The following is a 22250-nucleotide window of genomic DNA, read 5'->3' on the forward strand; positions in this document are numbered from 1 at the left end:
AGCTGTGGTTTATGTGACTACATACCTTCCTCCTTTGCCCTCCATTTCCAGGTATCACCATCTTCTATTTAGAAAAGCAGCATGGAACTGGGGTGGGCAGAAGGTCCAGAAGGAGGACACTAAGATCAACTAAACACCTACTATGTCTAGGGCATGCACTAGATAACTGACACAGGTCACCTCATTTAACCCACACCAGCAACCTGTGAGGTAGGGACTACTATTCCATCAGTAAGGAAACATTCACGGTCGCACTAACTGGTAAGTGACCAGGCTGTTTAAACCAGAAAGACTGACTTGAAAACCCTTAAATTTCTACAGAATCATGAAGCCTGAACTGCCTAAAATTTACAGCAAAATGAGTGGGGTACTGGAGGGTGGCTGGGTTTGTCAGCAGTGCAATGAAGCTGGGGGGGGGGCGATCCTTGGAGAGCATAGTTCCCTTGGGTCACCTACTTCTTGTCCAGTCCTGTGCAAGAGACCCCCTAGAATGCAGAAGAACCCCTGAGTGGCGTCTAGGAGGGTTTGCATGCCCTTGCCAGATGCCTGGGCAGGGGAGGGAGAAGAAGAGGTACAACCAGCCTCCACCGCCAATGCCAGTGTCCTTGAAGGTCTCTAGGACACACCTGGATATATGTGTGTTGGCCACTCCAGCAATTCATAAGCCCGTATTTCAACTTTTAAAATCACACAATGAAGCCACACCGTGGATTCCTGGGAAAGTAAAGGGAACAGGTGTGAATTCCTCTGAAAATTTATCTCCTACTCAGTCCAAAAAGTAGAGTCTACTCCACATCTCCAGATTTAACTCCTTCTCCTCTCTTTCCTCCTCCTCCCCTTCCTCCTCCTCCCCATCTCTCCCTCGCACTGCATCTCTCTTCCTTTATCCTTTTACCTCCGGAGCCTCTCCTTTTGTTCCACATTCCCCTTAATGACTGGTCCGCTTGTCTTTCTCAGTTCCCCTAAGGAAAGGAGACCAATCAAGACACATTTGGGGACTTAAGTGATGACACAGTCATTAACTGAATGGAGGACCAACAGTCAAAAGAAACACTGTCAGGGCCAACAAGTGTGGCCTGAAGCAAGTGAGGAGGTGGCTGTGGGGTCTGAGGGTGGGGAAGTGGGAGCTGCCTCGCTCTAGACAGGGGTACTGCCTGTCTTTATGAACCACAGTCACGACAGGAGACACACCCCACATCAAGATGGCCTCTTTCTTACCCAGGAACGGATTATGAATTCTGTTGAATTTGATTACCACGATGGAGATCATTTAAGCATTCACTCTTAAGGAGAAAGGGAAAAAACACTCTGGCCCAGATGAACAGGTTCCTATCACCTTCAAAACCCTAAGGGACAGAGGCTCAGCACCCAGGCACCAGAGTGGAGTGGCCCCAGGTGGTGGAGTAAGGTGGGCAATGAAACACTTCCTTTCTTCCTTCCTTCCTCCACTGAGCAAAACAGAAAAGTCAGCACCTGTCCAGCTCTTGTCAGGTGTGCACACCTTGTATGTTTATGCCAATAGCGAAGGAAGGAAAGGAGGAGGGTGGGGTCTGGGACGGACGAGGGCCCCTCAGAAGCCTTTTTGCCTAGTGAAACCCCATACCTATGAACCCACCAGGGCAAATCTCACAGGGAAGAGAAAGCATACGGTCGCCAAAGAGCAAGGGGAGTGGCGTGACCAGACAAAGAGGAGAAGGATTTGACAGCTGGAGGTCTTATTCAGTTAAGCATAAAGGCGTCCGAAATGTTTTGACCAACAAAGCCGGCCATCCTAACACCGGACACAGAACTGACCGCACGGGGAGGTCCCGGCTGTGCACACAAGCCCGGAGTGCACCGCAAGGGAAGCACCGCACGGGGGCGGCAGAGGCTCAGAGGGAAGAAGGAAGCCACCCCACCTGGACCTGCCCTGCCACCCGCCCAACCGTTAAGTGTGAGCGCGCAGAGTATGCGGTAAACAAGTGAATGAAAGCACAGGTAAGTGCCCAGCCACCTGCCTGCTCTAGGTAGCTTGGCCCGCCCTCACATACAGGAAACTACTTAAGTCTGTGTCACACTTTATGTGAATATCCATGCTTTTTTCTGCAGAAATTTCTGTATATTTAATTATGAGATGCTGGCCCAGATGCTGCTAGGGTAATATATGATATACATGCTTATTACCTTTTTAAAATCCGAAAGAAACTTGAGTTCCAAAACACATCTAGCTTCAAGGGTTTTAGATAAAAGATTGTGGACCTCTAGCAGCAGAATTATGTGCCAGGTATTGCTCTAAACATTTTATATAATAATCCTCAAACAACACTCTAAAGTAGGTACTCTTATTATCCTCATTTGACATATGAGGAAATGGAGGCGCAGAAAGATAAACAACTTGCTCAAGGTTATTCAGCTAGTTAGTGGTTCAGTTCCAATCTTATAAAAGCTTTTTGACTTCGAAGAGTTTATATGAAAATGGCAAACTCACATGCCTACAGGAGCCAGACACACATATATAAATGAAGCAGCCTGGGGCTAAGAGACCTTAGGGAGTGGTGGGGAGTGTGGTGTGCTGGAGAGCATATACTCTGCCTCCAGGAGGCAGTGGCTATGGAGCCCATGCTGATTCATGTTGAAATGCACTCCCAGTTACCAGATCTTCTGAGTATTCCAGGAAAGCAAAAACTTCCCAATTTTTATATGAAATCTTTTTTTTAAAGATTGGCACCTGAGCTAACAACTGTTGCCAATCTTCTTTTTTTTTTTTTTCTGCTTTTTCTCCCCACATCCCTCCAGTATGTAGTTGTATATTTTAGTTGGTGGTCCTTCTAGTTGTGGCATGTGGGACGCTGTCTCAACATGTCCTAACAAGTGGAGCCATGTCTGCGCCCAGGATTGGAACCAGCGAAACCCCGGGCCACTGAAGCCAACTGCATGAACTTAACCACTCGGCCATGGGGCTGGCCCCCTATATGAAATCTCTTGACCTAAATTTTAAAAACAGTGTGAAGACCAGCTCTGAGAATAGGATGTGTGGGTTAGTGCTCAAATTGCATATGTAATATTTTATTTCTTAAAAAGTGGGCGGCGAGGTATTAGAGTCAATCTGTTCTTTCTTGGTAATAGGTCCCAAGTATACATTATGTCATATTCTGTACTTTTCTGTATGTTTGATGTAGAATATAATTTTTTAATTAATTAATTTTGTTTAAAAAAAAAAAAAAAAAAGGAGTGCAAACTAACAAAACACATCTGCAGGCTGGACCCAGGCCTGAGTCTTCCAGTTTTCCATCTCTGCTCCCAGTCCAGTGGGGGAGATAAAATATGAGACATGGTAGGTACTGTACACAGTAAAATGTGCTAAGTGCCATAAAAAAGCCAAAGTGCTTCTGGAGGATCCAGTCTGGGTAGGGCACTCAATGGATCCCTTGCATGTGGGCTGGATATTGAAAGATGGGGAGGATCTCAACAGGCAGAAATGTGGGGGAACATATTCCAGGCAGAGGCAATGGAGTCTGCAAAGACACAAAGGAAAGAGGAGTCATTTTCAGGCAACTATGAGACCAGTGTGGACAGACAGAGAGCACAGGTGCAGGGGAGAATGGAAGACACACCCGGAAAGATACGATGGGAAAAGACCAGGGTCACCTTGGGTCACCTCTAGGTGATACTCTGCCTCCTTCTTGTTTCCCCTCAGAGCAGGAATTCCATTCCCCTTCTAAAGACCATTTGACATTTAACTTCTTCACATGTAATATGCCTCACCTTCTCTGGAAAATTAGACTCTTTCAGGGAAAAGAGCCTGTCTCCATGGCCCCCCTAGCAACAAATATTAATAGTCAGGCTAAAGAACGTAGAGATTATTCAATATGCATGGGAAACCATTGAAGATCCTTGTTCAGCTGTCCCTGGAAGATGACTTTGATAGCAGTGTGTAGGATGGATTGGAAGAGATTAAGAGGACACTTCAGAATCTAGGCAAGAAATAAAGCCCTGATTTATGAGTGTTAACAAAATGGGATGCAGGGGGCAGATGAGGCCAGGCTAGGCAGAATGGACAATACTTTAGGAAATGCTTGAGTGGGGTCACAGCTCCCCCATGCACCCACTTTCTCAAGTCAAAAACCTGGATGTGACCACCTCCCCACTCTCCCTCCAGCCTGTCATTCAGTCCTACCAGATTCACCTCCAGAATACCTCCTGAATGAGTCCTCTCCCTCCCTGGACATAGCCTGGTTCATCTTCTTCATCTTTATCATCTTCATCTTCATCATCTCTGGGCTTGCCTCCCTGCCTCAGAGTTGCCCATGAAATCCATTCTCAGCAGTGTTGCCAGAGTTGTCCATCCAAAATAACATCTGACTATGTCACTCCCTTTCTTAAAACCATTCAGTGGAGCCTCAAGACTCTTAAGATAACCTTGAGTACCTTAGGACAACATATAAAGGCCTCTCAAGATCTAGACCCTGTCTACCTCTCCAGACTGAATTCTCGCCAACCACTGCCCTGTCACCAGATGCTCCAACAACAGGCCAAGACATGGAGCTTCCTGCACATATCATGCTTTTACATACTCCCATGCCAATAGAGGGTGTTCCTTCTTCTGAGAGCTCGCCCACCTCTCCTGCCAGCATATCCTTCTCAACTCCTTACTCACTTTCCAAAGCTTCTCATTTTATCACCTCTCTGCCTTGTGCGTATCTAACTGCAGGGTAATTATATATTCTGCTTCCTTTGCTATGCTGTCATGTCCTTGAGGGCAGGAACTCACCATTTCAGCTCTGTGTCCCCTGTTCCTGACATAAAGTGGAGACATACATGGACGGACAGATAGACGGACAGATGGATAGACAGACAAAACACAAACAAACTGTATTGCTGAGATGGGGCGGGAAGGGAGTCAGGGAGGCAGAAAGAATGACAAAGGGAGAAAGAATTCTTCAAGGTGTCAACGAACCTTAAAAGGTTGGATCATCATTATGAGAATCAGGAAAAAGAAGGAACACTGGGGGTATAGGGGAGAAAAATGAATTCATTGGCACTATATGGAGAGTGAGTGAGTAAGAGGAAGAGAGGGAAAAGACTTTTATGAAGGCAAAACCTTGCTACCAAGATTTTAAGAGGACTGGAAATTAGATGTAAAACCTGAAACAATGTAATGCCCAGAGTTTTTATCCTGCGAAAATAAGGAAATTCTATTTTTGAAAACTGAATTCAGAAGAAAATCTCCCACTCCCTTATGCAACTCGAAGTGAGGACAACTCAGTCCCTCTGGCCACAATGAGGGCTTCTTAAAGCACCAGGGGCTCCAGGGAAGATCACGGGAGTCCTTCTCCTTTATCGTGGCCCCAGATCCCACACGCATGCCATGAGCGGGGAATGGAGTCAGTGTTGTGAGGCATGAAGGAGGCTCATTATGACAGAATGGAGGGGGAAGGGAGGACTAACAAAAAGTGGATTGGCCACTCTGTCCCCAAGGGCAGGGGGCCCTGGGTTCAGTTGCAAACTCTGGAACAGTCACTAGTCTGTTCTAGAAACCTGAAGCTCCCCACCAATTAAGAACACAGTCTTTCCTCAAGAAACAGAAGAACCTGCACCAGCAAACTCAGCCTTGCTTCCAAAGTAGGTGCTGGCAATGGGGGTAGGCACGAGCTGGGCTCCGGGCCTGCCATCACTTCCGCATGGACCCTAGCCATTAAGGCAAGAAAGTCCTTCTCATGGGCTGGGATCGAAATGCCTCTTTGCACCAGCTGGAGTCTGAAAAGTCACTGGTGTCATGATGAGCAGGGAGGCTCCATGGGCATATGACCTGTGTGGTCACACAGGGCCCCGGGCCTGGCTTAAGGCTCTGCTATGGGGCCCCATGTTTCATTTTGCACTTAGCCTTGCAAATTATGCATCCAGTCCTGATTATGAGAATTTCTTCCAGCAGTAGGCAACACAACTCTCACTTAATCATAGGCATATGGGGGAGGCTCCCTGTCTCCTCCAGGGGAGACCAAAGTGCTGTGGAGCTCAAATTTTAGAGTTAAAAAAGGCCCTAGAGACTCCAGCTTTTACCTGTGGGCTCCTTCCCTTCCCCCATTCCACAAACAAGAAAACTGAGGCCCGAAAATTGATGTGACTTTCCCAAGGTCACTCAACCAATCAGTAGTGCAGCTAGGCTAGAACCCAGAGCTCGCCACTCTGCCGCTCAAGAACACACTAGAATCCCCATGGTGAAGAAAGGGGAAAGTTTGTAGGAGGGGGCCCAAGGCCAAGAGACACAGACTTTGAGGAGAAGCACAGTGCATGCAGCAGGGAAAACTGTGTTACAGCTTCCACATCTCTCGCCATCCCCTGAATACATTCCAGCCACACCGAGCTTCCTCCACGGCCGCTCCCGCCTGCAACGCATTCCTGTTCCCTTGGCATCCTTCCCTCTGCCAACGCCTCCTCATGCTTCACGCAGCACCTCCCTCAAGAAGTCTCCAGTCTTCCAGGGGTCGGTGAAGTGTCCCTCCACTAGGCACCTGTCACAGTCCAGGGTGGTTGCTTATTAACTCATCTGTCTCCTCAGCTAGACTGTGGACTCTGGGAGGGCACCACGGGGACCCTGTACTGACAACCTGTGCACAGCTGTATCCCTATGTCTGACCCAGACCGAACACTCCATCAATACTTATGGAAGGAGGGAAGGAAGACGACGTTCTTAAAGAAAAGGACTCTGGGCCAGAATAAACAGGATTTTAGGGAGTGGAGTGAAGGTTGTCCAAGTACAAGTGTCCCCTAAGGGAGACAAAGTTGGACTCCACAGCCACCTGTAATGGTGACCTAATATTTGCAGCCCTGAGAGTGCAGTGCTGGAAGCGGGTAGGGGAAGGCATGGCCTCCTGGAGGCCGAGAAGGCACAGAGCCAGGGGGCTGCCCCACCAACGTATTTGTGAAAGAAAAAATAGGGATAAGAGAGAACTTTTGGAAAGAGGGCACAAGGCAGGCTTACCCAGCACACCAGCTGCCTGAGCCTTCTGTGGAGCACATACAGCCCTGACCCTCCCACTCAGCTATGGAATGCGCGTCCTGCATGAACAGAGACAGGCAGGCGCTTCACAGTACAGGAACAAAAGTGTATGTGTGTCGGGGGTGCTGCTGAGGAAGGGGGATAGGGAGGGAAAAAGAGAAGAATATTCTCTCATTTTACAAGCAGACAGTTTCCACAAATAAGAGTGAAAACTCTGGGTTCTCTTTCAATTTTGCCCTCAATGTAAGGCAAATTCCTTTGCTTTCCTGGGTCTGTTTACTTACCTGCAAAATGAAGGTAATGGGCCATTTCTAAGATCCCAGGGATACTGGGCAGCTGTAAGTTGGTGCGTATCCTCTGGCACCTCCATACTTCTGCAGCTAGCCTTCATGTAACACAGCCCTCCCGTCGGGTATTTGTTTGTTTATGTGAGGCCAAAGCTGAGAAAGTGGTTTCCTAGCCCTTTCCCAGCTCTCTTGGCACCTGCACCTCATCTATCAAGGAGCATATTACCCTTCTAGTTGTGGAGTACCAAGGCCGTAGACCAAGGAGGAGCCCACCAGGTATCAGTCCCCTCTCTCGTCTGAAATCCCATGAAGGCTGACCTGCAGACGCCAATGCAGATTTAGACAAGTTCTTGTGTCATTCTTGCATTAACCTATGGATGTTTCCCGGGTAGGTTTTAAGTTCTTTGACAATCACTAGACATTAGAGTGGAGAGTCAATAGAGGTAGTATCTCCTGAAGAGGAAACAGAGGCCCAGAAAAATCTGAGCCTGGCTCAAGATGGCAGCCAGTGAACGCCAAGCTCTGTCCTCATCCTTCCCAGCACAGCACACCTCAGAGAGACGGCAGGACTGGTTCCTCCTTTCTTCCTCTGTCCCTGGGAAAGTGCAGGCTGTGGCCTTCCCCCCATCCCATCCTCTCATCCCCCTGCCTCAGGAGCTGGAAATCCGAGAGGACGCAGTCCACATGCAAGCAACTGCCTCTCTTCTCCTTCTAGGCTCCTAGGACCTATGATACAACACAACCACTCTGAGACCGCCTTGCTTCCTAACATCTGTACAGCCCCTCAGCCTTCCAGGAATCTTCACATTTGTTATTTTGTTTGATCTTCTCCCCACACCTCACACCTGCATCTTTCCACTGGACAGACGAGGCCAAGATCAAGTCTACCTATAGTGCCCAGCCTAGGCTGCTGCAGCGTTGGACAGTGGCTGTCTGAGTCCAGCGGCCTCTGGCTGTGAAGCATGTCCATGACCCCTACCATGTCCATAAACTTCAACCCAGAGAGCCGCAGAGCTGCTTCAGCTGAAGTCTTGAGATGGTCCTTGTCTACCAAAGTCCCAGTTTTACTTAGACACTTCCTAACAGTAGACCTAAGAACGTCTATCCAGATCCCTTAGCAGCCCCTGGCTTCATCAGCCTCTCCAAGGTCACACACTGCCCCTTTCCCCCACCCACCAAAGCCAAATAAGGTGGACACTGCCTTATTTGCAGTAGTGATGACCCTGACTTATCGTCAACCAAGTCCTCAGCAGAGAATCTGCTTCACCCTGAGCCTTCGCTGAAGGTACCATCTTGCCCAAGCATAACGTTTGAAGTCTTGGTATTAAGAAGTTCTTCCTTTTTCCCTCCCTCCTCCTCCCACCAGGGGCCAAATGCCAAAAGTCATACTTACAATTTGCAAAACAATTCACCAAAAGGAAGCTGGGTTTGATGTTAGGCAGGAGACAAAATCAGCCTTCACCTTCGCCCTCCTGGAGTGTTAGATTATGTGAGCTTCTCCACCTCTTTCAAACCTGTACCCCCAGCATCAAGCACTACCCTAGGACATGGGCACTCAGCACGTTGACGCAGTGAACTTATTGGGGTTTCAGCTCCTAATGAACCACAGCCTTGGGGCACGGGGGAGACTGCCCATACACAGGAAATGTGTACGGGATATTATGGGAGCATGTCTGTAGAAGAACCACTCCAGCCCTCGAGGTCAGGGAAGGCATCTCAGGAGAGTATCTTCTGTGAATAGATGACCGCATCGAAGGGCTTCCAATGAATCCCTGGTCTCCAGTAACTGGTGACATCTGAAACCTACCAATCCTTTCACTTAGGATGAAACGCCTCCAAATACAGGTTTGGAAATGCCAGCTTGAGCACTGCCCATACACTGGTACCTTTTTTCAACCTTCCTAAGCACAGGGCAACTTGGTGTGTGAAATACCTTGCCACCCACCTCTTCAGTTTCTAAAGCTGAGCATCTCTGGCTGCTGGATGAGGCAGGTCACTGGATAAATGCAGAGAGGGCTGTGAACAGTGGCCTGGATCTCACTGGGGCAGTTGGAAATTGAAAACCATTGGAATGTGCTTTGGGTTAGCAGAGGCGACCTTGAAAACACAGGCGGGCACCAGGGAACCACAATCAGCAGACTCGAGGCTCTGACTGGGAAACAGAAACCTGGAGCCCATCAACAGTCTGTTCAAGCTGGAGACCTGATAGGTCTTTCCCTCCAGGGGCAAAAATTAGGAAACAACTTGATTGCCAAGGGCAGCTGAGAAAAGAAGTAATGCATGGAATTTTGCTTTGTTAAATGAGCCAACACAGGGAATAAAGATCATAAGAAAGGGAAGGCAGGCAGTCTATGATTGGTGAAGGCAAGAAGGACCAGCAGCAGCCTGCGATGCCCATCTGACATTATCTATGAACAGCAAAGACAGGCTCTTTCCCTGGCCCTTATCTTTAACTCTTTGGGGAAGGCATGTGTCAGAGGTAGGCCTACCAAGAGCAGACAGGCAGCAAAGCCCACCGCATCTGACACATGCCCTGTGTAACCCTTAGCAGAGGAGAGGATTTGAGGCTTATGAGTTTTACTTACTGTAATCCTAAGAAAGAAAGCAGATGCCTAATTGATCCTACAGACTTCTCAACCCTGCATGCCCATTACAATCACCTGGGAAGCCTTTGTATAATTACTTTGTATATATACTTTGTATAATGTACTTGACCTTACCCCAGACCAATTAATCAATCTCCAGAACAGTTTTTTGGTTTTGGGGGGGTGTTTTTTTTTTTTTTCAAAGCTCTCCAGGTAATCCCACTGTGCAGTTAAGGTTAAATTAAGAAAATCTCTGTTTTAAACTAATCAAGCCTGGAGAATTCCAAGTTGACCAGATACTGTTTCTCTAACACGCAGGTGGACAGAGGCCTGCTCTGTACTGAGAAAGGAAGTAATGCATGGAATTTTGCTTTGTTAAATGAGCCAAAACAGGGAATGAAGATCCGAAAAAAGGAAAGGAAAGTAGTCTGACTGGTGAAGCAGCCTGTAGTGCCCATCTGGCATTATCTATGAACAGTGAAGACAGGCACTTTCCCTGCTTCAGGCTGAGCGTCCCTTCCCAGTGTGGCCCAGAAGACCAGGTTTACTGCTACGTCCCCATAGGGCACTGAACAAGTACTTCGATCACTTGGTTTAATATGGTTTTCCAGGTGACACCCACAGTTTTCCCAGGTACCAGGAGCCAGACCAATGTTTGCTTCAAGCCGGAAGAGTCAGGCTTGGGGAGGAATGTTGAAACCACAGAACTACCTGCCTCCTTCCAGGACTAGGACCCAGCATTTGCTGGCCCTCCCCGGCGGGGAAAGGGCTCGTGGACATTCACACAAGGAGGTGGCTGTGGTCATTTAAAGAAAATAAGGTGTTTTTCAGGCTTCCTCTTTTCTCTTTCTTGTGAATCCCTCCTTACAAACTTCAGTCTCGTTGTTTCCTGAGGTTGGGCAGAGACTAGCTAAAAGATACTTGGAGCAAAGGCCAGTCTAGCCGATAAGTTCTGTTCAGTATTATCAGTAGCAATTAAGTTACATTTCTGAGAGCTGGGGGAAAGAAAATACTTTATGTGATTCGGGAATACATTTTTTTATAGATTAGAAATGAGACTTAAGACTGCCTCCCTTCTCCACAGCTACCCTCCCCCTGCCCACAGCCAAACTTCCCCACAGATTGATTGTTGCAAGGAACAAAGACACAGATCTTTGGAAATTAATACCAATGGTATAACAGTAACACATTCCCAACACCTCAAACCACATTAGTGCAAAGTGCTGTGCTGAATTACTGGTCAACATGGGCAGACGGTTTGGACATTAGCCAGTTCCTGGATGATCTAGGATCCACCTGAACGTTCTAACAGAAGTTAGCAAACTTTTTCTGTAAAGATCCAGACAGTAAATATCTTAGGATGGGCCATGTTGCCCCTGTCACTCAACCTTGCCGTTGCAGTGTGAAAGCAGCCATAGACAAAACGTAAGCACGGCTGTACTGGTATGACTGTATTCCAATAAAATTTTATTTACAAAAAGACGCAGTCTGGATTTGGTAGTTTGCTGATCCCTTTCTACCAGAACATTTCTTCCATAGATTGAACTGAATGACATTTAATGGGTGACAAATAAAGAAGAAAGAATGACATGGTAAAAGACGGATATGGATTTAATGACAAATATTCCATGTTGGTTGCTGAACAGCAGAATGCTGTCCAAGGAACCATCATTAAATAAAACCACCTGAAAATAAGGCAATTCTCACATACACAATCACACACTCACACAAGACCTGTTACTTTTAGGATCATTAAATTATTCACTATTTTAACAAATAGCTGTAAAATAACATTACAGAGAAGGAAAATGTGCACAAACTTCAGAGACACAGTTCAGATTGTCTATGAACACACGTTCTTAATTTGTACTTTTTCACATATGTACAGCCTCTTGATCTTGAAGAGACCACATGGCTCAAGGGGTTAACTTCTCATCTTCTCCTTCCAACTCAGAGCTCAAGATTTAATCTAGTCAAGCTGCTCCAGGTTTTGCTCAGTAAAGGGCAGCCTGAACTTGACCAAACTCCCTACGAAACAAATGATACACTTGCCTCCACCATCATTAATAAACTGGTAGGAGGAGTCTTCAGATTAACATTTTCAAGGGTGAACCACAGTTCACAGGATTTGCTGAAGAAATACTATTATTCTAAAACCAGACACGAGAAACGACCTCCTGAATGCATTTCACCTCACTTAATGCAGGTATGTTCCCTGAAGAATTCTAAGAAAAGTGGAATCACATTTTAAATGCACCATGAAGAGTTGGGTGTTGGTGGTTCGACTGTTTTTTTCTGCTAAAGGATTTGCTCAGAGAAGGGATAGTTAAGTACTAGGTGACACTCTTATCTATAGTCATAGAAAGAACGAGAGAGGTCAATGAAATCCAGAGTTCCACTGCCAGTAAATTATCGTACATTAGCTTCAATCTCCTCTACCCATTGAACTCTTTCTCAAAAGCTGCTGATACGCAATGTTTGATGCAGACAAGACTGTGCAATAGTATAATGGCAGCAAAAAGCCAAATAACTCATAAAGTGGATAATCAACCATGAATAATCAAAAGTTGGATGAGATTTCATAGGCACAGACTTGAGAAAACTTAAAACAGCTGGAAGAGGTAGATGTGCGTTTAAAAAACCACAAAGGAATAAGATTACCTACAAATTGGCTATATTATTTTCAGGTGAGTCTTATACACTTGGTATTCAGACTACAAGAGTCAGAATAAATAATGGACACTTGCCTTGCTCGAATTACTCTCGACTAAATGAAAATAAAAAAGAATTAGTGTCTTCCCCAACTATCCATATTTTGAAAACCTATTTGATTTGTGAGTAACAATAACTGATTAAGAGGGCAAGATCAACAGGCATTATATAAGCCCCAAATTCTCAGGATTTTTTTCAAAAGTGTTTTTATAACAACAAAAACATGCTTTCCTACAGTCCCCAAAGAGGTTCTTTGCTAGAATACAACTAAGTGATCAAGTATAAATTACCAGCATCCACAGAAAGTTTGCTAAAACTGTAAAAACAAGCTTGTAGTTTTTTTTTTCCTTCAAGTGTGTCCAACAGCTTGTGAAGATGCTTCCATGGAAAGTACAGGAAAACAACCGCTAGTGAAGAAAATAGTACTGCTTTCCACAACTCTAACTCCTAAAGGCTAACCTAGGGAAGGGATTTTCAGCACAAGTAACTGAAATCTATACAAGAGTCATCTAACTACAGCCCCCTACGAGAAATGGAACATATTCAGGACACTCTAATTACATGACAAAGACCAGCTTTGTCAACAAGGACATCTTTGGCCCTTCTAGACTAGCCTTAAGTTTTCCATCAAGCATAAAAATTTTCAGTGTCCTTATTTTACTATATAAATCATAACAGGTAAATCTTCCTAGCAGCTGAGCTGGAGAGCACAAAAGGTCAGACCACACCGCTCCACACCGTCATCACCTCTCTTCAGAACAGCCTGCCACACCCCTGTCCCCAGGCCTCCCCTAAGACAGGGTTCATAATACTGATCCACCTCACAAAGATGTGAGAAACAACTAACAATCATTAAAAAGCATAAAGCACTTTGCAAATATAAAAGTGCTATTTTGGCATTTATATAACCACCAGAAAACATTCATTGCTTGTGCTATTTGGCAATTTTGCATTTACACCTCTCCTTGCTTGTACCTTCCTTGTGTAAGCCTTGAGCTTTCTACTGTGACTCCCTATATGAGAAAAAGAAATTCTACTCAGACTGGAGCCCATCTGGATATGGATGGAGGTGGGAGTTCAATTATCTCGTCCATTACTACAGAGGGGGAGGGGTACACAGATCTGCAGTGAAGGCAAATGAGACAAAGGAGCTTTGCACCCCAACGTGTCAAGATTTGCTTTCCTGGATTTTCACATAAGGCCAGCGAAACACCGAGCTAGCTGACTTTTGCAGCGGGTCACTGGGGCAACTGCTCATGGTGTCAGGTTCATTTGAAACAAACATCAAGCTGACCTGGGAAAGGGAAAGCCACACACAGCTGGGATTGTCCCATTTCCCTGCACTTAAAAGATCACAAGGGAGACCTGAAAGAAATACGGGGCCTGGCACACACCTGACACCGGGGGCAGGGGGATGGTCATCCACAGAGACCACCTTGACCCAGCCCGAAGCTAGAGTGTTTTATAGAAAGTAGCAAAAGACCATGAGCAGGACGAGGATTTCCCAGGAGATCTGAGAAGCAGTTATGAATGAACTTCTAAACTTCAGAAGTTTAGAAATGCCCTAGAAATGAGGGGGTGTCGCTCTTCTGCCCAGTCTCCCCTGGATGCCTCAAAATAGTAGCTATCTATGGCTCAGAGAAAAGAAGGGAAGAGTATGCAAAATGTCCTCTCCTATCGGATTGACAAGGTTCCCTTACTTTAGCAGGACTATAGCCGATGTGGGGGGGATAGAGCCAACAGTGGCTTAACACCTGGTGGGACCAGGATAAGAGTATTCATACTGACTTTTTATCTTACCCCATAACCCTTACTCCAGCCACACCTCTCCTCTGATTCCCACAGGCCATCGCAGCCCAACCTACTCTATTGCCTGACATCTTGTCCCCTACCCTCCCCACTAAAGCCCCTTCCTCAAGATCCTCAAAGTGTCTGCTCCTCCATGCCCCTCACCCCTCTGCCGTGTATTTGAAGAACTCACCACGCTCAAGCACATCTCCCAAATGTTTTTTCATTGAGGAGGCGGCAGGCGAAATACAGAACCCCAAAAGAACTCCTCCGACTCAACCCTCCCCTTCAAGACCCCCTAATACCAAAAGGCTCCCCAATCACTCTCAGATTGTCCCTCCCGCCCCTTCCCCGTCTCCATAGTTTGTCCCCAAGACATCTACTCCCCACATGCTCCTAAGAGGGCAGAACCCTCGGGCCCAGCCCTAGCACAAGTGCAGCTTCTGGTGCTGCGCGAGGTGCGTTTTGTAGCGGAAGCCCTTGCCACAGCCGGCGCATTTGTGCGGCTTGTTGCCGGTGTGGATGCGGCGGTGGCGGATGAGGTGCGAGCTCTGGATGAAGCTCTTGCCACACTCGATGCATGTGTAGGGCTTCTCGCCCGTGTGCGTGCGCTGGTGCTGCGTGAGCGTGGAGAAGTCGCTGAAGCGCTTCTCGCACTGGCCGCAGCGGAAGGGCTTCTCGCCCGTGTGCACCCGCAAGTGGTTCACGAGGTGCGAGTTGCGCCCGAAACCCTTGCCGCACTCGCGGCACACGTAGGGCCGCTCGCCCGAGTGCGTGCGCTTGTGCGTGAAGAGGTGCGAGCTGACACTGAAGGTCTCGCCGCACTCGGAGCACATGTAGGGCTTCTCGCCCGTGTGTACCCGCTGGTGCTTCACCAGGTCCGAGCGCCAGCTGAAGCGCTTGCCGCACTCGCCGCAGCCGTGCGGCTTCTCGCCGGTGTGGATGCGCTGGTGGTTGGCCAGGTGCGAGCGGCGCACGAAGCCCTTGCCGCACTCGCCGCAGGCGAAAGGCCGCAGCGCCGCCGCCCCCGCGCCGCTGGCCGCCGCGTGCGCGCGCCGGTGGCTCAGCAGGTGCGAGCTGAGGCTGAAGGCCTCGCCGCACTCGGGGCACGGGTAGGGCTTCTCGCCCGTGTGCAGGCGCCGGTGCTTGAGCAGGTCGGCGCGCCAGCTGAAGCTCTTGCCGCAGTCGGCGCACAGGTTGGGCCGCTCGCCCGTGTGCAGGCGCAGGTGGTTGGTCAGGTAGGTGTTGCGGCTGAAGCCCTTGCCGCACTCGCCGCAGCGGAAGGGCTTCTCGCGCGGGGGCCGGGCCAGCGCAGGCCCCGCCCCGAAGCCCCCCGCCACGCCCACGCCCATCATGCCCACCACCGCGCCGCAGTCGCCCGCGAACCCAAAGGTCTCCAGGCTGGCCGCGGCGGCAGCCTCCGCCAGACAGTGAATGCGCTGGTGCTGCAGGAATGCGGCGCCCGGGCTGAAGCTCTCCCCGCAGTCGGGGCAGATGGTGGGCGCGTCCATGATGCTGGCCATCAGGCTGTCGAGCTCCCCGAGGTCCACGGCCATGGGGTGGTGCAGCCGGCGAAAGCGGCGGTGCGCGGGCTTGTCGCCCCGGTGCCGAGTGCCCAGAGACAGATGCCGCCTCCAAGGAAGCACGGCACGGGACGGCTGCGCTGCTTCCTCCTCTAGCCGGTTGTCCCCAACACTCTCCTCCTCCTCTTCAGGGGGGCTCCGGGATATGCTGTCGGACTCGGACAGTCCTGGGAACATCGCCATCTCAGCTACGCCAGGTTGGTCATCCTCTTCCTCGGGGAGAGCCCCTTCTTCCTCACTCAGCAGCCCGTCTGCAACAGAAAAGGCGGCAGTGGGGGTGACTATATTTGACGCTCACAAGGTCAACCCAGGAGAAGCCAGTCTCAGTAAGAGTGTGGGCCACGGAGTAATCTCCGCTGTCTGGTGCTCTCAACCTCTTTCCAAGGTCCCCACGATTCCTTCCCACCTGGTGCTTCCCCGGGAAAATCTGAGGATCAGCGTGCTCCGCGCTCCAAAACCTGCGGAAAGCTCACTCACCTGCCCCTTAACACTCCAGTTCTTCGGGCACCTGTCTCTGGGCCTAGGCCCCACCCACGGTACCTGAGGCTCCGCTCAGCAGAGCCATCTGAAGACCCCCTGCATCAGACGGTTAAGTCTGGGCCAGGTGGGACTCCGTGGGATCTCGGAAGACATTTGCTCACTCTCAGAGCTACCAATGCCTTTCAGGGCCCTGGCCTCAAAAGACAAGTCCACTCCAGCCAAACACAGGAAAAGACCACCTGGCCTAACCAGGCCCTACACTAATGTGATTGGTCAGTCTGGAACAGCTTAAGGTGGAACAACAAACGAAACACACCCCAACTTAGGGGCTTTACTGTGTAAGGGGGGGTAGGGGTAGCGCTGTGTAGGGGAAAAGAGGAAGCCGGCACAGGGTCTAGGGCTGGTGAGCCCAGCTTAGAGGCTGATCCAGAACACACACCTGCCTGTCTCTGGCTGCTTATCCCCAAGCAGAGGGCACTCTAGAGAGTTACTGAGATAAGAAAGACCACGTGCTTGTGTGCACTGCAGGGGAGGGCAGCAGGGAGTCAGATGTGTCACACGGGAAGGAACGTAACCTCACAGTCCTGGCCATAAAGTATTTCAGCTCATTTCTGTCCCCAAGGCATGTGCAGAGAAGGATAAAGCAACAAATGTCTGAAGATAGAACAAAGGAGGTGGATGGAGGCCAAGCATTTACTCTTTCCAGGTCAGGAATAGCAAGGGTTTTAGTGGAGGCCTTGGGCACTCTTGGTATTAGCCACATGAACCTGGGCAAGTCACTGACTACTGAGTTTCCTTATCCTCAAAGGGAGATGCTGACTGTACCGGGAAACATCTGGATACCTTGTCTGCTCAGCACTACGCTAAGTCAGCCTTTATGTACAGCAACTCATCTAACTCGCCCAATACCCGGATGAGGCAGGTTCTGATATTACCTGTGCTCCCTCCTGTGTTGTTACAAGTGTTCATTTATAGCGCTATTCTGTATACTGTAAAGTGCTGTGCCAGTGAGTTACCCTCTTCACCCATGTTTACCAGCCAAGCCCACCTCAGACTGGACCGAAGGAAAGGATGTTCCTCAGGCTTAAGGTGGTATGCAGTCTGCTTAAAAGTCTCCTCTACAGAGCTCCCTCACCAAGAATCCTGCCCTCTGGTTATAACTCTACAGGAGCTAGAAATAAATGTGAGTGGGGCAACATCCATGGAAATTCCAGCTCTCTCCTCACCTGTGCAGGTGTCAGACACTAGTTCCCTCTCCTCTGAGTCCTCTCTTAGAGCTTCATCCTCTGGGCTGGAGGCCATCTCCTGCTCTGGGTGGCCTTCTCTCTTGTCTGCGTCCTGTGGATTAGAGCCTGTTCCGCTTTCTTCTGGGTCCTCTTCCCTGTCTTCCAAGTTCTCAAAATCGGAGCCCATCCCTGTGTCTGCTGAGTCCTGGGCTTCACACAAGCCCTGTTTGTCTTCTTGTTCCATCCGGGAAGAACACGACAAGGGAGGTGACCAGGGATGCCTGCTCCAGACAAAACACAGATAAAGGTCACATCAGTCTGGCTTTGATTTCCATGAAAATAAGTGGCACAATCCAATAAAATGTACAGCGTTCCAAGCCCCAGATGGCAAATCTCTGCTCCACCTCACATTTTAAGGTAAAATAGACTGAGCGCAAAGGAGGTTGGTCTGGGTAGTGGAGAAACAGTGGCAATTCATTCTAAGGCTACATGCCAACAACTCTCACTGGCCTACAATTTGATCCACTTCCATCTGTGAAGTGCATTATTCTGTTAACGTGGCTTTACAGCTTTATCAGTGGGGTAACAATGGTATTCCCATTTTACAGCTGAGAAAACTTAAAGCTCAAAAAGAAGGCCCTGCTGGCCTGTGGCTAACTTGTAAGCAGTAAAGAGGGGATAAACCAATTGTACTACCTCAGAGTTCCATGTGTTCCTCACTCTTATTAAAGCTTGCTCTCCGCTAAATGTATACAATTTTTGTCATTTATACCTCAATAAAGCTGGGGAGTAGGTGTGGGAGGAAAAAGCTTGCTCTCCTCGAGCCCACAGCAATCTTGTGCAGATTTTAGCTAATTATGAGTGGGCCTCTAAAGAGAAGAAAAGGAGATTGAAGACACAAGAATAAGAGAAGCATCAGTATACTGACTTCTTACTAAGACCGTGTCACCAGCAGCAGCACCAACGTGGCTTTGTGGTGAGGATCTGCTGCTTTCCTGTGAGCAGTGAGTCAGGATAATTCAAGCTTTTGGAGGTCAGCTGGGGCTGGGTGGAGGAGAAGTAGGGACCCTCTATATTAGAAACCATCTCTACAGCCTTATTACATATTTTGCCTTATTACATCCTTGAATCGTAGAAAGCACTTAACAGGAACATACCCCTGGCATAATCGGTAACCCCTCTAAAGAACAGGCCAAGATGTGAATTGTAGGGAGAAAATGACGTCAGAATCCTAAACCTTTTGTAGATATCAAGTTTACATTTCAAATTTAAAGGGCCCCCTGCCAAGACTGAGCAATGGAGCCAAAAATAATTTACTTCTGCCATCTATCACTCCTACAGCTTTAGCTCAAGGCAGCAAAGCAGTTTATAGGTCAAGGATCTTGGACCAAGACTTTGAAGTGTCCAGCTCTCTCTCTGCCTCTGAAGCCCCGAACGGGACTTGCAAGAATATGTCTGAGCAAGATGCCCCTTCCTTGGCTGGGAGTTTTTCCTGCCTCTGTAGAGAGGACTTCCCCAGGGGCAGCCCTGGGGCAGCCCTGGCTCTGAAGAGACTTCGGGGTGGAAAGCAGGAGTTACAGGCAACAGCCATTCCTGCTGGCCAGGCCAGCCTTTCTCTAGAGCCCAGGGCAAGTCAATTAACCTCTCATTGTTTCAGAGTCCTCATCAGTGCAAGGAGGATAATGCTACATAACCTGTCTCACAGGGAGGGTGTCACAAGGAAACATTAAAAAGCACTTTGGAAAATACAGTGGAGAGGAACTGATACTCTGAGTTTTACAAACGGGGAAGACATTATTTCTCTTTTTAATGTGGAATACATACATTATTTCTCTTTTTAAGTCCTGATGCCATTCCAGCACACCTCAAAGACATGCCAGCCCCTCTGTAATTCTGGCAGACTAACCGGCCTAAGCGGCATATCATATCCTTTCTCCGAGATGATGATGTACTCCCTAGATTAGAGTGAAAAATCAAGCCTGTCCCTTAAACGTCATAGGAAAATGGCTGTGTCTGAGGCTGGTCACTCAATAGTGTCCTGGAATGCAGCTAAGTTCCTTTAGCGTGTATACTGTTTGCTAGGTTTCAAACAGGATTAGGCTGAAGGAGAAAAATCCCCTTAAAGCCATAAACCTTTTAAGAGCTCTATCCCACAAGGGATTATTGACCTCAAGTCCCTTCTACCCATCACTCTTGCCTCCTGCAGCTCAGACTCTGTGGACAAGTACATCCCTCGAGTCTTCACATGTAATACACCCTGAAGGTGGGGGATGGAGAGGTAAGAGTAGAGTTTTCAAACATGTACCTACTGGTTTACTAGTGGCTAAAAGCAGTGCAGGTGTGGAGGGGAATGAAGGGGTACCTAATCAATGGTTTCTGCCAATCTACGACCAGCAAGAAGAATTTTACATCTTGAAGTAAAGGAATCAATTGTGTCACCAGAAACTCATAAAACTAAAATGGCAGGGTATGGTGCCCAGAAGGGTACAGAAGTGACTGCAGCTCTCCACACTGAAGGGTGGGGTTTAGGGGTTCACTCTCGGAAGCAGAGACCAGGGTTTTACCTCTAAGCCCTTGTAAAGACAGCATCTCAGACACAGCAAAAACAGAACTAGAGGACTTTCTGATAGGTGATTTCTTGGGAACCAAGAGATAATTCATACCAGAGATATCAAACAAGGAAACATGGTTTTTCTAGATTTAAGAGGGGAGAGGAGGAAAGAGGCAGAGTCTGAGCTCCCCACTTAGGGCTGGCATATGCAAGTCACAAGTGCTGCCACTCAGAATTAAGGAGGTTCTGGGCTCCCCAAGAGAACATGTCTAGATCCTTATTCAAACCAGGAGAAGGAGGATTAGGTATGCTCTGAAAAAAGTGGGACGCTTCTGTCACCTAGAGAGACACCATTCAGAGCACAACATCTACTCAAGTTTGTTTAAAAATGCATTATGTTAGTGCAAAACTGGACATCTGCGTGCCCCACAATATGGACTCAGTTCCATTCAGCCATCACATCATGGGGTTCCGGGTAGCTATCGAGTAACAGAGAAGGCTATTTAGAGGTAAGGAAAGGTAGTCACGATATATTATTAGATGAAAACTAGCTGGTTTAAAAATAATCTCATCTTGTTTATTAGTATGTGCACACTAGCATATATATTTACACATGTATACACAGGTTCAGAGAGGAAAACCAGAAGATTGCTAAATTGTTAAACATCTCTTGGCCACTTCTGGGGGCTTTGCATCACTTAATCTTACCAATAACCCAGTGAAGCAGGGTATTATTTTCAACTTCAGAGAGGAGGAAATAGGCAGAGGTTAGGCGACTAGTTCAAGGTCATACCAATCCTAAGTGGCGGGCAGCGATTACACCCCTGCAGTTAGCTCAAGTGCCCACATTCTTAACCAGAGCTGCTGTGCTGTGTGGAGAGAGGACTTTTCCTTTTTGTGCACATCTGTATTTTCTACCATAAAGTTGTATTTTTCTCAGCAAAAAAGCCAACTTTGTTTTTAATGTGATAAAATACATTAAAGGGAAACCTATGCTTATTCTAGAAGCAACAAAAAGGAAGAGAAGGACAGGAGTTGTGATTATCTCAACCTGGAAGACTTAATTTTCAGAACCACTAGCTAGACACTGTGGTGTCACTGGAGTGTCAGTCCACAGATATCTAGGCACATTTTGTTCCAACTCCTTTCCCACTCATTCTCAAAATAAAAACAAGCAACATGTTTTCTCAGGCAAGGCCAGGGCTCGATAACGAGAGGGCGGCAGGGCACTGTGATAGCTTTGTGGCTAGACTGACCTGGGTTCATATCCTCTGCTCTTCATCAGCTACTTTACCTTGTGCAAGCGACTTAACCTTGGTGAACCTCAGATTCTGCATCCATAAAAACAAGGATGCTGCCACCTACCATGTAAGATTAATGTTGATAAAAGCAGCTGGCACATAGGAGAGACACAATAAATGGTAGCTATAATATTATGGAACTTATGCCAACCTCTTAATTTAAAAAATACACACACCCCCCCTTCAAATTGGAGGTCACCTCCTCACAGCTATATTCACCGAGAATGGCCTTTGGCAGGTACAAGCAGAGCTTCCACTGGCCTGGTCTCTAAAGGCCTTTTAATGAACAGCCCACCACATGGAGACAGGAACCAGGAAGGGGCTAGCAGCTTAGGGGAGCCGGGGTGAGCCAGAAAGGTTCAGTTCCAGATTGGTTTGGAGACGTTGATAACCCCCATCCTGTACAGAGAAAGTGTAAGTCGAAAGCCGAATGAGGGGCATGCTTCAACCCTGACTTACACCATCTGTAAGGGAGCTCTTCTCCCCACAATAAGAAGGAAGAGAAGTTTAAGGGGAAAAAAACAACAAACAGAGGTAATGGTGGGAGCAGTCAGGCAAAGATTAATTCTGCATCTAGTTCTAATCATTGACCTAGCGGTAATGGGGCAGAGGCCTGGTTTGGGGCTACCACAGACCCTGCGCAATGTGACTTGGAGTAATTATTTGCCCCCTATGGGTTTCCGTTCAGTGAGGAGGCTGGGTTTGAATGTGCCTGAGTCCTCTTCCAGTGCATCACATGTCAAGCAGGAGAGTTAATC

General features: G+C 48.1%; 1 protein-coding gene across 4 annotated transcripts in view; it reads right to left on the reverse strand.

The window, feature by feature from the left end:
- Nucleotides 1-11289: 11289 nt before the first annotated feature.
- The window catches only part of ZNF697 (zinc finger protein 697), a 33817-nt gene continuing 22856 nt past the window's right edge, over nucleotides 11290-22250 (reverse strand). For all 4 annotated transcript variants that reach the window (XM_070487151.1, XM_044749206.2, XM_044749205.2 and 1 more), the window contains 2 exons: nucleotides 17641-17921; nucleotides 11290-16185 (listed from right to left, as the gene is read on the reverse strand). In XM_070487151.1, coding sequence (XP_070343252.1) covers nucleotides 14777-16185; nucleotides 17641-17884 — 1653 coding nt within the window. In that variant the 5' untranslated portion in view covers nucleotides 17885-17921 and the 3' untranslated portion in view covers nucleotides 11290-14776. The remainder of the gene's footprint in view (nucleotides 16186-17640; nucleotides 17922-22250) is intronic.

The sequence above is a fragment of the Equus asinus genome, chromosome 16, assembly GCF_041296235.1.
Source record: "Equus asinus isolate D_3611 breed Donkey chromosome 16, EquAss-T2T_v2, whole genome shotgun sequence".
NCBI lineage: Eukaryota > Metazoa > Chordata > Mammalia > Perissodactyla > Equidae > Equus > Equus asinus.